A 14,565-nucleotide genomic window follows, 5' to 3' on the forward strand; every position below is an offset into this window, starting at 1 on the left:
CCCGCTTTGATATCGTGGCACCTCCCCCCCCCCCTCGTTTTTATTCCTCTTGCGTTGACTTACTGGCCTCTGACATTGTGCCCCTTCGGGGATCGGCTCATTGGTAGTCAAATATGCACTTTCATGGGTGACTGACAATCCCACTAGTTCCGTCATTCTTTACAGTTAGTTATGTCTTTGCTTCCTTCCCTCCTCCCTCGACCTCGGCCCCGTCGCGGAAGACGCCGTACTTTTTTTCCCCCTTACTTTCTTTTTATTTTTCCTTTTCCCTCCCCCTTCCGCCAACTCACCAGAGTGGGGCACGGAACGCCAAGGAGTCACTGTGCAGTCGCGCGGGAAGCCCGACATGGCGCATCCAACGCCCCGCAAAGGCAGCAGTAAAAACGCAGGAGGGCTCCCCACAAAAAAAAAACCCCCCACACACACGCACGCACGCCGATCCCTTCATATGGATCCCCAGTTTCCTGATGGGACCTGTGAGAGGCTGGTGTGGACAAAGCCACAACCCTCCATGTGACGATTTCTTTGAGATACACTCAGATGTGCTATAAGAGCGTGAGCCTCTGCGGCAGTGCCCCACACTCACGCGCCACAGTTCAAACACTCTCCATTAGTCAGTGCCGAAGAGGATGACTGTGCCTGACTCTCCTCCTTTATGCCCTTCAAGGTTTTTGGATCCACGGTGAATTTGATCGCGTCGGCCGCCGGTTTGCTCCGCAAGTAGTACATACCCGTCTTGAGGCCCTGTTCCCACGCAAAAAAGTGCATGGAAGTCAGTTGGCTGGAGGTTGGATTTTCCAAAAACAAGTTCAGGCTCTGGCTCTGGTCAACGTACTTGCCGCGGTCCGCAGCCATTTCAATGAGGTCCCTCTGCCGCAACTCCCACACAACACGGTAGAGCTCCTTTAGTACAGGTGGAATGCCCTTGATGTTTTGCACCGAGCCATTGTGGGCAATGATCTGGTTGCGCATCTCATCGTCCCACAACCCCAGCTCGATGAGATCCATCACAAGGTATTTGTTAACCACAGGGAACTCGCCGCTCAGCACGCGGCGCACGTAGATATTTGAGGTGAAGGGCTCAAAGCACTCGTTGTTTCCAAGAATCTGCGAGGTGGAGGCAGTTGGCATGGGTGCCAACAGTAGCGAATTCCGCATCCCAGTTTCCTTCACTCGCTGCTTCAGTGCAGCCCAATCCCAGCGTCCACTTCGTGGCTTCTTCTCCCAGAGATCAAACTGCAGCAGTCCCAGCGATGCGGGACTGCCCGCAAACGTCTCATATGGTCCATCCACCTCTGCGAGTTCCACGCTTGCCTCCACAGCACCGTAGTATATTGTCTCAAAAATTTCCTCATTCAGAGCCCTGGCTTCCTTACCGGTGAAAGGTAGCCGCATCAAGATAAATGCGTCCGCCATTCCCTGCACGCCAATTCCAATCGGCCGATGGCGCTTGTTGCTTTCTTTCGCCTCTGGTACAGGATAGTAGTTACGATCAATAACACGATTGAGGTTTCTCGTCACAATCTTCGCGACTTCGTACAACCGTTGGTGATCAAAGCTGCGCCTCTCCTGATCCACAAAGCGTGGGAGAGCAATGGAGGCAAGGTTGCACACAGCAACCTCCTTCTCGGAGGTATACTCTATAATCTCCGTACAAAGGTTCGAGCACTTTATGACCCCAGCATTCTTTTGATTCGATTTGCGGTTGCATGCGTCTTTGTAGAGCATAAAAGGCACACCTGTTTCTATCTGTAGCTCGAGTATGGCAAACCACACTGACTGAGCCTGAACAACCTTCACACCACGGTTTTCCTTTTCGTACCTTTCGTACAACGCCTCAAAATCTTTCCCGTAGCAGTCACTCAGCCCTGGCGCCGTGTGGGGGTCCATCAGTGTCCACGTACCACCGCTCTTCACACGCTCCATGAAGAGGTCAGGGATCCAGAGAGCGTAGAACAAATCTCGCGCGCGCTGGTCCTCCTTCCCCGTGTTTTTCTTAAGAAGGAGGAAGTTAAAAATATCAGCATGCCACGGCTCCAAGTAGATGGCGAAGGCACCCTTCCGCTTGCCACCCCCTTGGTCCACGTAGCGCGCTGTGTTGTTCCAAACACGCAGCATCGGCACAAGTCCGTTGGACATGCCATTTGTCCCTGCAATGTAACTGCCCCGGCAACGGATATTGTGCACGTGGACGCCAATCCCGCCAGCGGACTTACTTATAACGGCACATTGTTTCAAAGTGTCATAGATCCCCTCAATACTGTCTTCACGCATTGCAACAAGGAAGCAGGAACTCATTTGCGGGCAAGGCGTTCCGGCGTTGAACAGCGTCGGCGTGGCATGGGTGAAGTCTCCAAGAGACATATGATCATACGTCTCCTTCACGCGCTCCAGATCGTCACCGTGAATACCAAGGGCCACACGCAGAAACAAGTGCTGTGGCCGCTCCACCACTTCACTCTCACCATGCCCCCGCTGCGCACGCAGGAGGTAGGACCGTTCGAGCGTTTTATAGCCAAAGAACTCAAATCGTAAGTCTCGTTCATAATCCACAATACCCTGAAGCTGCTCATGGTGCTTTTGAACGAGTTCCCACAGTTCCTCCGATATCAGAGGTGCTGGCCGGCCCGTACCATGAATTTTATGATCGTGGAGGATAGAAAACGTCTCCAGCACGGACGCCTTGGTCGTTTTGTGCAGCCCCGTCACGCAGAGACGACCGCCGAGAAGGCTATAATCTGGGTGCTTTGTTACCGAGTAGGCTGCGGTCTCAGCGATGAGTTTGTCCAGGTTCGTAGTGGAGATTTCATCGTGCACGCCGCTCTCCACCGTCTCCGTCAGGGACTTCAAGTCAACGTACCTCGAGTCCAACCCATGGGACACGCGCTCGATCCGCGCAAAGACCTTTTTTGTATCAAAGTTCTGCAAGCGGCCATCGCGCTTCCGCACCCTCAATTCTCCTTCCATCCTCCTCTCCCTTAATACCCGGGAATACACCAAGAAATATATCAACAGCCCTCAATAAACACCTTCCCTTCCAGTGTGTGTGTGCGTATGTGTGCGAATGTGTATGTGTATTTGTTGTTGTTGTATTTGGTTGTTGTTTTTGTTGTTATTTTCTTCTTCCGTTTCGGTTGCCCTCTTCTGTGTTATGAGCTCCTTCCACGCCACCAGCAGACAGCCAGCAGGGAGAAAAGACGCGCGATCGGTGCGGGAGCCAAAGGGTCCCACCACGTGTTCGTGGACCCGGTAACGCACTTGCAGAAACAGAGGAGGAAATAAAGTGGCACGCACAGCCACGCGTGACTCCGCCTCATTTTGGGCTCATGTGGTCCCCCACTGGGGATGGGGAGGAAGGCGCCGAGCGCTCCGGGGCGCAGCCGCAGCCGAAAGGGGGCGGAGAAAGCGCGCGCGCGGAAGGCTCCAAGCATCCTCGCGGTCCCTGCGCGTCCATCACGCAACCCACGTCAGGTTCCCCACCTTCCTTTGCCCTCTGCTTCCTTCCTGCTTTCGTTCATGCTTTGCTTTATTAGACGTCGGTGCTGGCTCAAGCTCGACTCCGTTTCGCCCGCCACTGGGAAAAAGCTCCCGTTTACCTTCTCGTTTTGGTTTTTCTTTCTTTTTTTTTACTCACTCTCCCTCCTCCTCCCAGCCGCTCCACTCGGGTGGTTCATTTCCCCCCTCCTCCTCCGCTGTTACTCGCCCCCAGGGGCATCTCCGGCGGCTCCGCTCAGAGGCAACTGAGCCGCAGAAAGCGGCGAAGCTCGCATGGATCGTCGCCTGCCGAAATCTCCCTCGCACCTCCCAGCCACCCTGAAGCTCCTAGTCCAGCCGCGTCTCGAAGTCCCAGACCTGCGCAAAGACCTGCACCGGTCTCGGTCCCACGCAACGCAGCGTGTAACTACCGGGGGGCAGAATGACACGCACCTTTTCAATATGTCCCTCCTCCACAGAAGCCACCGTTAACCACCGCGAGGCACGCTGCACCGCACCAATAACCCCGAGCGAAGGATTCGCTTTGAGATCCAGGTAAACCCTGCCACTACTCTTGCTGTTGGGCCTGTGCTTCCCAGCAACACCGCCCGTGAAGAGGAAACGAGGCGCCTTACACGACTGTGACGCCACTCCAGTTAGCTGGACGCGGCAGCTCACGTCCACGGAGACGGCAATGTCGGGTTCAACCTCAAAGGAGAGCCCCTTCTTGGCAACCGCCTCCGTCTCCGTAAACCAGTAGCGGTGATTCATGGAGCGCGGAGGTGGCTTGACAAAGCGCACCTTGATGCCATCGCGGGCAAAGGAGATGTGCTTTCGCGGACGCTTCGCTCCCGCCCGCTCCCCAACGCTCCCCAGCGGTCCACCCCTCGAGCGCTGCATGCGCGTCGCGCCAACCCGCGGCTCTCTCGCCTCCGCACTCTTTGGCAATCCAAAACTCACCTCTGCGGAAGGCCCGCCAAAAAAAAAGGGGGGGGGGAAAAGACGATTCCAACCTTGCGTCAGAAACCCCCTGCTAAACGTGGGACGCGGAACAGGAAACGGAAAATGGGAAAAGGCAAAGGAAAGCAACTGCACCCACGCACAAGGGCGGGCGGAGTCCAGAAGGAGATTAGGCTGCACACGGAAAGAATGCGTGTGGCGCCGTCCCAGAAGTTGTGGAAGGGTATGCGCACGGGCTGTTGAGTAAATTGCCTTTTCTTGAAAGTCGCCGGCCCGCTCGCCCTCTACTAATGCGATTCAGTGACATGTGCATAATAAAAAGAAGAAGAGAAAAACAGAAACAAAAAAGGGCAGGGACAAATAAAAACACTAGTGCTGGAAAGCGTGTTGCCTCTCAGAATAGTCAATGGTTTCCGTGTTTTTCCTCCGTAGAACACAGGGATTCATTGCGCGCGCACGCACGCGGAGAGAGAGAGAGAGAGAAACTTGCAATCTCTTCCACATCCTCCCTCCCCCACCCTCTATTCGTCTTGGTTTTTATCCTGCTTGTTGTCCCGTCTTTTTTTTTTTCGTCCTTTTCTTTTCAAATACGCGTCAATTTTATTAGTATGCACGACGCATCAAGCGGGGAGCGGCGGAAGGGTCCAAAGACGAACATGCCTGCCGTCTGCCCGACCACTCGTCGCCAGCCCCTCCCCATGCTGCACAAAGACCACATGCTCCACGCTATCCCCTTCGTGACAGTCATGCAGCTCCACAACAGGCTCCAGGGTGAAGAGTCCGCTTGGTGAAACGTGCGCAGAGGTTTGACGGTACACCGTTACGTTGCGGCCCTGAAAGAGCGCAATGGCCAAACGCTCGTGGTACGAGCTACCATAGAGGCAAAATGTCATGTGCACACGACACGTGGCATCCCACCCAGCAAAGGAGGAGTCCTGGAAGCAACCAACAAGAGCAAGTGAACGCTCCGTTTTGGAGTTCACCGTTTTCGGCGCAATGTCGTAAATGTGTCCTACGCCTCCTTCCGTGAAGACAATCAGATACTCGCGTGTGTTAAACTCCGGAACGTTCTTGGAGGTCAGACACAACGCTGACACCCGCACCTTCGCATTGTCCTCCACGTGCACGCTATCTATCAGCTGGATCCCGTTTCCGTTGGGACGCACCTGCAGCGTCGCCACGCGCGGCTCTTTAAGAAAAGATCCGGCCGCCGCGATGGTGCTGTCGCGCTGCGCCCAGGCCAAGGCGTTTCCCACTGCAAATTTCGTCTTTCCAAGGAACTCCACCGACTGAAGGCTGAACACTTCCAACTCGCAGTCCTTGTCGTGCGTCATAACAATGAGGTCATAGGCTGCACCGGCTACCCCCCATGGAGGCAGCGTCGAGACCAGCATGTGGCGGGGCAGCTTACATGACGACTGCAGAGTCAACTGGCACCTACCGTTGATGCTGAAGAGAAAGAACGTATCACTGTTCCTCTCACTTACCACGAGTCTTTCGCCGTCGTGGGAAAAGGCAGCCGAGTGCACCTCCACCCTCGCTTCCTCTCCCATAGCAGACTTGACGGCCTCGTCGACAGAAACAAAGTGCTTCTCCTGTAGCTCCTTTCCACGCGCCATGAAGGCGCGATTTCTGTTCTGTGGGTACAGTCGGGCCCTTCGCTTGCTACGGCAATTAATAAACAGATACCGTTGGCACGGCGATACCATGATGGCGTCCACTTCCGGGTATCCGCGCAGCACAGAAGTAGGCTGAACAGACTCCTCACTTTTCGGCTCCCCTTTTACAGTTGCTCTGCCAGCGAGATTCGTTTTGCGTTGGGCCTTTGCGCGCTTCTGCTCTGGTGGAGCTGCTGCCGCTGGGGCCTCTGTCACGGAGACAGCCCCGGCGCCGCTGCCGTTCACCGACGACGCAGACGAAAGACGCGGTCGCCGCAGCCAACAGGCGGCCCACGCCACTGCCACCCCCACCGCCGCCGCGAAGCACAGGGGCAGCGCAACCCCCAGCTCGCTAAAGGCGGCGGGAATTTGCCTCGTCAGCAGCTCACTGGCGCTCATTCCCGCCCACGGAGCGTCACAGTCAACGCACACTCCACGGCGTCAACCTGAAAAGTAGAAGCGGGGGAAAGGGGATCCTCCCTCTGCGGCACCCACAACGGGAGCCAAGGCAAAAGGAAGCAAAAAAAAAAAGACGCACGTGCACCTTTCAGTGCGGCACAGCAAGCATTCGTCACGGATACCCGAGCAAGCGCAGCAACAAAAATAACATATACATAAATACATATATAATAAACATTATAACACGCGGCGACTTCACCAACACTTGCGTCTCCGACAGTGACGACAGGAGCGCCCAGACCACCACCCATCCCCCTCATGATTCTTTCTTAGCGTTGAGGAACACCGCAGAACGGGCAGTAGAATAACGACGATGCGTTTGCGTCAATAAGGATCCGCTCGTCCGAGGCACAGCTCGTACATTTTAAATGAAATGAAATGAAAGGCGCATCACTATCTTCCAACACGACGCGCTCCTGCGCCTCACCGGCATTTGTGTCCCCCATAAAAGAGTTTCCGCTTGCCGACGCTCCCTGCACTCCCTCCTCACCGCTGCGCTGCATCAGCTGAATGCATTCTGGGTTGAAGGACAACCTAAGCGACGTCCTCTCGGCGGGTGGACGAGGCGGCCGGCTAAGCAGCAGCTGGCGTATGTCGCCCGCCGTCGCGCCATCAGGAACTTGATGCAGCTTCGCCGAGAAGTCCAGGAGTCGTGCCACGTGAGGCGTCGCAGGTAACTCCGCTGCGGCGGGTGGCGACGGCGTCAGCAAAGGAAGCGTCTCTTCAATGTGCCCTCGCAGGCGTGAGCGTATTTGCCCCAGCCGTTCCCGGTGCCGCGCGCGCAGATCAGCAAAGGCAGGGCTGCGCGTTGGGGACACCACACCCCTGCTGGAGGGCTCCGCCGCGGCAGCGAGGTCGGTCGCAGTCGCCTCTGGCGACAACATGACGGCAATATAGTTCATACGTGCATTGAGGAAAACACCAGCAGCAGCAGCAGCAGCAACAGCCTTTCTTCCCGGACCCCATGTCAGCATTCGTACAAGAAAAAAGGAAAAGCAAATAAGGCAGAGGCGGCGGAATGAGAATGGGTGGCCTCGTGTCCATGGCCACAGAGCCACAGTCATCTCGAGCCATGAGGCTGGCACTGCGAATGGGCACGCAGCAAAAAAAAAAAAAGCAACGCGCACCAGAGAATTTTAAAAAAGCGGACTCTGCAGCCGAAGGCAACTCTGCCCCCCTCGCCTCATCCCATCTTATCTATCGAGAAACACGCACACATACGCACAGCGAGAAAGAAGAAAAAAAGAAAATAGTGATTATAACAAAGAGTGTTCTATTTGCAGCGCCGCCCCCGTTGCGGGGTCGCGAATTAACGTGTAGTCCTTCTTGAACACCTCAGATTCAAAAAAGGCATTAAGCGCTTCTCTCGATATGTTCGCCGTGCAGTGCTCCAGCTGAGCGACGTCGATGCGCACTTTGGTTGGCTCCACTCCGCCGGAAATTTGTCGTTCAAAGGCGCGGATGGAGTGCACCGCCACCTTAATGTGGTGCTGGATGAGTGGCAGCGGCTCCATCTCTGAGTCAGAGTACTTTCGAAAGCGATTTTCCATCGCGCTGCGCAGACTGTACTTCTGCGTCTGTATAAAACAACGCAGAAAGAGAGAGATAGCGGCGTTAACGTCTTCGTCACGGACAAAATCGCGAAGGTACAGACGCGCATGCGCCTCCGCAAGACGAATGACAGATTCCATGTGACGAACTGTGATTGCCACACCGCCGTGCTTCGACTCCTGTCGAAGCTCCGTGTAAAGCCGTGCGATGGTGTTTGCGTCAATGTTTGACACACGCGGGTGACAGTGTGCCTTGGCGTAGAGGATGTACTTACGCAGCAGTGGCTGGGGCAACGGCTTGCTGCTGGACGGGTCCTCATCCTCCTCCAACGGCTTCTCCTGAAGGGCATGGCGCAATTCCTGCAGCCGCTCCTCGGCGGCGCGGCGCTCCTCCCCCGTCGCGGCATTCTCCAGAGCGTAACGAAGTTTGGCGAGCTGCTGGTGCAGCTCTCGCTCGGTGCGTTTGCTCTCCTCCTGGGAGCGTGGGTGGTTGCGGATGTGGGAGTGGCAGATAAACGTCGCCAGCTTCTCGTCCAGCTCCACGTTCACCTCGTCGCGGACAACGAACAGCAGGTCAAAGCGGGAGAGAATGGGGGTGGTGAGGTTGACGTTTGCGTCGAAGGAGAGCGAGGGATCGTAGCGCCCGCCGATGGGGTTGGCCGCCGCCGCAATGCAGCAGCGCGCTGAGAGGGTTGTCACGATGCCGCCGCGGGCGACGGATATCGTCTGCTGCTCCATCGCCTCGTGAATGGAGGTGCGGTCCTGGTCAGACATCTTGTCGAACTCGTCGATCAGGCAAATGCCGCGGTCAGCGATGACCAGCGCCCCGCCCTCCAGCACGAAGTCCCCGGTCACGCTGTCCTTGTGGACGGAGGCCGTCAGCCCCACCGCCGTCGAACCCCGCCCCGTTGTGAACACCGCACGATTTGCCGTCTTCTCCACAAACTTCAAAAACTGGGACTTCGCACACCCCGGATCCCCAACGAGTAGCACATTGATGTCGCCACGAATACGGTGGGACTGGTCCCCACCCACGTCCTTCGGCACCCCACCGAGCATGGCAAGGAGCAACCCAAGCTTAATGTCGTCCCGACCGTGAATACTTGGGGCAATGGAGCGGAGCATCTTACGCTTTAGATTTGGGTGCTTGGCCAACTCCACGATGCGGGCCCGTTCGTCGTCGGGAAGCCTAAAACTCCCGACCTCCGCGCTGCGACGCACCACGTTGTTGGCATGTAATACGGTGGTGAACACGGGAAACCCTTGACGACTGTTCAAAAGTGGGTCAAAATTATTCCTGTAAATGCCCGTGACATCCACTTCCTCCCCCGGATTGGCGCGGTCGATGAGGTCGTTTGTCAGTATCACCTCCAGGCTTCGTGGGAGACGACCGGGTGGCACCTTTCCCGGAGATTCCTGCAGCAGCACCGTTTGGTGGTTGCGGTACTCAGTGAGGATCATGTTGACTCGGAACGGGCCTTTACTATGGCAGCTGGGGCACATGCTCACCCGCTGCTCCTTGTCACCCCGTTGGTAAATGGGTCCAATGATGTAACTGCAGCGCACACAGTCATACCTAACCGCCTGCATCTGGGGGTAAACGGGGGAGCGTCGAATCACAACCCCCTCCACGCGCACCAAGACATTCATGTGAATTTGACGAAAGTCACGAATAGGGTCACACAACGGCAAGTCACAAATGCGGACAAAAATGCGCCGGTGCACCTTCCGGTAGTGTGGAAAAAGACGAAAGACAAAGTAGTTTGCGGCATCCTCTAGCAACTCAATCATGAGATCGGGGACGTCCACCAACCACAGCGCTAGCACCGAGTCGTAGGCGCGGCCCAAGTGGCTGTAACTCAACTGAAAACTCTGTTCATTTTCCCGCGTCATTAAATTCACCTTTTGCTCATACACGCTCACACCATGCTCCACGTAGTTCAGGTAGAAGTTGTAGATGCGATTTTTAACGACCCGCCGTGGAAGCTCCTGTGCGAGCCACTCCACCAAGTCGCACTGCGGTTGCCGCCAATCAAAGTCCATGGCCTCCATGTCACCACGGACGTACACGCCATCATCCTTGCTGTCCCCGGCGTTGTCCGTGCCTCCATCCCCCACATTGTTGAAGTCGCCCCCACCTCGCCCCGCTTCATCCCCCCCAGCGTCCTCAGCAAGCGCTGCGGCATCGTAGGAGTCACTCCCCGCGCTGATGAGCGACTCCTCGTCATCAACGTCGCTAAACACACCCTTTTCCAGCTCCCGCTGCTCCTCGCGGAGCCGCTGCTCCATCTCCCTCCGCCTGTCCAGCAGTGCATCCACGGCCAGGCGACCCGATTCTGAGATGACAGACACGTCACTGGCGTCATCGATCCAGTCGCCGTCGTCGGCGACGTCGTCCTCCGCGAGCTCGCTCTCATCCTCCGGGTCAAGGTAGTCCCGCTCGTAGTTATCCCCAAAGAGGTCCTCGCCGAGCTCCTCCTCGTCCTCCCCACCCCCATCGTCATCGCTCTCGCGTGCGTGGCTTCTTCGCTCCTCCTCGCGTGGACGCTTCGGACGCGGCGGCATGAGGGCGCGTGGTGCGCAAACAACCGCGCCGCCCTAGCGTGATCGGCCGCTGGCGGTGAGGAGAGTGGCAGCGGGGGGCGAGTGGTGTGGGGGGAGAGAGAAAAAAAAGGAAAAAAGCGGGAAAAGGAGCGACGGATGAGGCTCTCTCTCCCACACACACAGACACAGACACAGACACAGACACACCGCAGCGGGGGAGAGGAACAGTGTGAGTCCCCATCGCCCGAGCTAACAGCCCAGGAGGCGAAGTCGGTCAAAGAGGAATAAAAAGAAAACGAAAAAAAAGGGAAGAGGAAACAACAAAGCGCCGCATCGCGCAGGGAATTAAAAAAAAAGGCGGAAACAAAAAAAAGAACCATCAAAATAGAAAAAACAACAACCAAAAAAAAAAGGAATTTTTTTTTTCTAATTAAACAAACTCTGTGTCGTTGTTGCTGTTGTCGCTGTTGCTTGGGATTCAGCAGAAGCGCTTCTCAGAAACATGCATCCCCCCAGGCGCAGATACACGCATACTGTTTACTCGAGAGGGAAGGTTCCACCACTAAACGCCTTTCGGCAACATGTTACTCTCGCTGCCTGCACTAGACAACCTTGCGAGAAGACCGTCAGGACTCTGAACCGCTTCCACGTTGATGTACTCATCCTCGCCCACCAGCACACTGGGAGGCTTCTCGAATGGCTTTCCTGTGAGAAAACGCTTGCGGCGCGTCTGACGTCTTCGCCTCATTCCCAAACGGGTCAGCACTGCCTGTGTGACCCACAAGGGGGAGGTGTAGCCCTCCTCCCATGCACGCAACGATAGCAGCATTTTAACCTCGCCCAAATACAAAGTGCCTTGCAGGTCATGAGGGCGGTAGCTCGGCCACCATGTCAATGCCTCGGAAGGAATACGCATATCCGAGGTGTTGTACATCTTGGGACAGAACGCAAGCGACGCCTCATCGCTTGGCACAGATACTGCAGTTGGGGAAAGCTCCCAGACGCCGGCAAGGTAATCCAGAGCACGGGCTGGGACCCACATTTGAGAATACACCCGATTTGCGCACTGTGCCCGTGCGCACTCCACCAACGCTACCCCGGAGAGCGGGATCTGAATGAAGAAAAAGGTTGGAGTCCTCATGATCATTTCCTCCACCACGGCCGGTTCCTCGAACTGTTCCATGTTAAAAAAGCAGAGACACTTCGCCTGGGAAAAAGGCACCTTGAAAAACAGAGTCAAATTGCACACTATACCCTGCTCCTGCGGCTTCAGCCGCAAGAGTTTAGCGGTTTGCGGGGTGTGAAGTAGGAAGTAGGGATGTGAAAACCCCCGAAGCAGGGAAAACTTCCGGAGCGACTCCTTGAACTCGGAGCCTAGCAGGCAAGCTGTGAGGCCGGGCGTAGCGCCGAACAGCACAGGATCGGACAGCTTTGCCATCTCCTCCGCCATGCGCTGATGCCTAACGGCTGCGGCGGATTCCGCCGCGAGGGAAGCCAGCAGGGGGTATCCGCGCATCTTTTCTGCCCCCACAAAAACTCCACTTGCCGCCAAATCAATTTCCCTCTGGGTGGGAAACACGGTGAAATCCTCAAATTGGTCGCTGCAGAAGTACTCCACAGCCTGCACCTGTCCGTGCCCGGAAAAATGTGACACAAATATTGGTGGGCCGTCCCTCATGCGGTTGGCGTCAATGCGAGTCCCGTGCGCTTCGCCTTCGCTCGCTGTTAACCATGTGCGGGAGATGTATCCATGGCGAGACGCCTTTCGCCGCATCAACTGAGCCACCGCAAGGGGAAACAGCTGGTTTGTGAATGTGTGAGGTACATATGAAGTACAGTCTGTAGGATTGTATCGGCCCGGAAATGGGGTTTCCTCGGCGTTCACCCACTGGCGATTTTTCTTCCAATGCCGCAGCCAATAAGGGCTTTTAAACCTCTGCCGGCTCCCGTCAAGGACAATCGAAGCAACGTGAAGCTCACGCTTTGGGGCTCCGGTTTGCGTCAGTGGCAGTGCCCTACCCACACCGCTTTTGATACCCCTCTGATAGTTCTCAAAAAATGCGGCATCCGTCGTGTGGGCGGCGTTGACCAAAACACTTTCAAATCCAATGCCTTTCACGTCGGTGGCCCCGCAGCCCGGCATCAGTGACACGTCGCAGAGAATCGCATTTGGCAAAAGCGCCACACCCAACTTCATCTTTTCCACCAGCCTTTTCGGCACCCACACATCACTCGTGAGACCATGACGACGCGCAAAGGTAAGAAGACCATGACTAACCTCCTCTGTGAAGACGGCGCCAGTGAAGAGGCGAGGCGCCCTCCGCCGTGGTGTGGCCATAGCCCCTCCCTGCTGGGCGCAGACGAGAAGACAGACAGCGGATGCCTTCACTGTCGCACCCAGAGGTGGCACCCAATGCATCAAAAAACGAAATCAGGCAGCGAATAACACAATGCAGCGAAGACGGCCACCAGAGGGGCAGTAACGACACAGCGGAGAAGACGCGTTGACGCCTTACAGACTTTAGCAGCAGCAACAGCACCAACAACAGCAATAATAATAATAACAATAATAGAAAATGATTGCTTACTGTGTCCCTCATTTGCAGAGCACCACCGCATCCGCAATAGCAGCAACTAAGATGAAGAACGCGGTGAGGAAAGCCCTGTGCCATGCAGCGTCCGCCGCAATTGGGCCATGTGAACGGCGAGCAGCTCGCCCACTTCATTCCCAGACGCCTTTAGTTCCTCCGCCACATTCACCCGCTCCAACGCGTACCGTAAAACGCGATGACGGCGGGTGCGAGACTCCACAAGCAGCTGGGCGTTGCTCGGCTCCAAAGACACAACAGAGGTGTCGGAAGGCGCGCCGTCGCCGGCCTCGGCGTCGCCACTAGCAGGAGCCACACGCGCCATGCGTCCTGAAGGTGCGCGGCCGCGTTTCCCGCCGCTGTGCGGGGAGTCATCCTCACTCCGCCGCTCTTTCGTTGGACCCGTCCCGGAGGAGCTCGCCAGGGTCCCTGCGATCTCGCGGAGACGGTGCATCTCCTCCTCGATCCTGCTGTCCAGCTCCCTGAGACGTCGAATGTACCGCCAGGCATCCGACCTGGCGCTCTCCGAGCTCGCCACGAAAACCTCAAACTGGTTCATTGCAGCCTGCGATGCACACAGCAGGAATCCGCAGACCGGGGAAGTTGCTCACTTGTCCGCTCCACCCACGCCCATCCAAGTGGCGGCGTGAACGCATATGTGCATGCCGCGGCATCCATGCAACAGGTGAAAACAAAGAAAAAATAATAATAGCAATCAATAATGAACAAACAAATAAAACTAAGGGAAGGCAGCAAACGGCACAGGTAGCAACCGCCGAACGTAACTAGACGCAACAGAAAAACAGGCACAACTATAACCAACAAAGAATTTAAAAAAAATACCTTCATGCAACGATAACGATCCACGCATGAGTGAATAATTGCGGTGGCACTGCTCCAGCCTCCACCCCTCCTACAAAAACAAAACAAAAACAAAAAAGGAAATCAAAAGCATTGTCACAGCAGCATTGGCAAGAGCAAAGTACGTACGAGCTTGAACAAGAGAATATGTGTAGAAAGATTTCAAGCAAGAGTTAGTTCTCGCTTCCAAGAAAACAAAGAAAACACGCAAAGCTTCAGCGACGAAACCCTTATGCTTTGCTTTTTTTTGCGTAACAGAAAGGTGAGAAGAGCAAAGAAAAATGCCGCGTATTTTCAACCACGTTGGCTTTGAAGCTACACAGACACACGTGCGTGTCTGGGTGTCTGTGTGTATATGAATTTGTATACACCCGCTCAGTACCCGACAGAGAGAGTGTGCGCGCACGACACCTCCCCCTCCGCTCGACACCAGGAAGCGCTGAGGGAAAAGGTGGCGGTGAGGAGGGACTT

The 14,565-nt window shown here is 55.8% G+C and overlaps 7 protein-coding genes across 7 annotated transcripts, besides 12 other annotated features; all 7 read right to left on the minus strand.

Annotated features, from left to right (window-relative positions):
• Positions 1-582: 582 nt before the first annotated feature.
• Tco025E_06806 (putative ribonucleotide reductase large subunit RNR1) lies at positions 583-2,967 on the minus strand (the record flags this gene model as incomplete). Its single annotated transcript, XM_029373674.1, has 1 exon — positions 583-2,967. One exon carries the CDS (start codon positions 2,965-2,967, stop codon positions 583-585), a length of 2,385 nt encoding a protein of 794 aa, XP_029226203.1.
• A 73-nt stretch (positions 2,968-3,040) lies between these two features.
• Positions 3,041-3,116: a microsatellite.
• Positions 3,079-3,125: a microsatellite.
• Positions 3,126-3,822: 697 nt separating this feature from the next.
• Positions 3,823-4,374, minus strand: Tco025E_06807 (uncharacterized protein; the record flags this gene model as incomplete). Its single annotated transcript, XM_029373675.1, has 1 exon — positions 3,823-4,374. One exon carries the CDS (start codon positions 4,372-4,374, stop codon positions 3,823-3,825), a length of 552 nt encoding a protein of 183 aa, XP_029226204.1.
• A 148-nt stretch (positions 4,375-4,522) lies between these two features.
• Positions 4,523-4,559: a sequence feature (A-rich).
• A 188-nt stretch (positions 4,560-4,747) lies between these two features.
• Positions 4,748-4,781: a sequence feature (A-rich).
• A 118-nt stretch (positions 4,782-4,899) lies between these two features.
• Positions 4,900-4,917: a microsatellite.
• A 137-nt stretch (positions 4,918-5,054) lies between these two features.
• Tco025E_06808 (putative ubiquitin-protein ligase-like) lies at positions 5,055-6,491 on the minus strand (the record flags this gene model as incomplete). Its single annotated transcript, XM_029373676.1, has 1 exon — positions 5,055-6,491. One exon carries the CDS (start codon positions 6,489-6,491, stop codon positions 5,055-5,057), a length of 1,437 nt encoding a protein of 478 aa, XP_029226205.1.
• A 329-nt stretch (positions 6,492-6,820) lies between these two features.
• Positions 6,821-7,453, minus strand: Tco025E_06809 (uncharacterized protein; the record flags this gene model as incomplete). Its single annotated transcript, XM_029373677.1, has 1 exon — positions 6,821-7,453. One exon carries the CDS (start codon positions 7,451-7,453, stop codon positions 6,821-6,823), a length of 633 nt encoding a protein of 210 aa, XP_029226206.1.
• A 17-nt stretch (positions 7,454-7,470) lies between these two features.
• Positions 7,471-7,498: a microsatellite.
• A 309-nt stretch (positions 7,499-7,807) lies between these two features.
• Tco025E_06810 (minichromosome maintenance protein 2) lies at positions 7,808-10,666 on the minus strand (the record flags this gene model as incomplete). The annotated part of the gene is made up of 1 exon (XM_029373678.1): positions 7,808-10,666. The coding sequence occupies one exon, from the start codon at positions 10,664-10,666 to the stop codon at positions 7,808-7,810; it is 2,859 nt and encodes a 952-aa protein (XP_029226207.1).
• A 151-nt stretch (positions 10,667-10,817) lies between these two features.
• Positions 10,818-10,851: a microsatellite.
• Positions 10,852-10,931: 80 nt separating this feature from the next.
• Positions 10,932-10,963: a sequence feature (A-rich).
• A 29-nt stretch (positions 10,964-10,992) lies between these two features.
• Positions 10,993-11,057: a sequence feature (A-rich).
• Positions 11,058-11,207: 150 nt separating this feature from the next.
• Positions 11,208-12,983, minus strand: Tco025E_06811 (uncharacterized protein; the record flags this gene model as incomplete). Its single annotated transcript, XM_029373679.1, has 1 exon — positions 11,208-12,983. The coding sequence occupies one exon, from the start codon at positions 12,981-12,983 to the stop codon at positions 11,208-11,210; it is 1,776 nt and encodes a 591-aa protein (XP_029226208.1).
• Positions 12,984-13,170: 187 nt separating this feature from the next.
• Positions 13,171-13,215: a microsatellite.
• Positions 13,196-13,226: a microsatellite.
• A 53-nt stretch (positions 13,227-13,279) lies between these two features.
• Tco025E_06812 (uncharacterized protein) lies at positions 13,280-13,792 on the minus strand (the record flags this gene model as incomplete). The annotated part of the gene is made up of 1 exon (XM_029373680.1): positions 13,280-13,792. The coding sequence occupies one exon, from the start codon at positions 13,790-13,792 to the stop codon at positions 13,280-13,282; it is 513 nt and encodes a 170-aa protein (XP_029226209.1).
• Positions 13,793-14,148: 356 nt separating this feature from the next.
• Positions 14,149-14,187: a sequence feature (A-rich).
• Positions 14,188-14,565: the final 378 nt, after the last annotated feature.

The sequence above is a fragment of the Trypanosoma conorhini genome (genome assembly GCF_003719485.1).
Source record: "Trypanosoma conorhini strain 025E chromosome Unknown Tco_14.4_contig_00481, whole genome shotgun sequence".
Lineage (NCBI taxonomy): Eukaryota > Euglenozoa > Kinetoplastea > Trypanosomatida > Trypanosomatidae > Trypanosoma > Trypanosoma conorhini.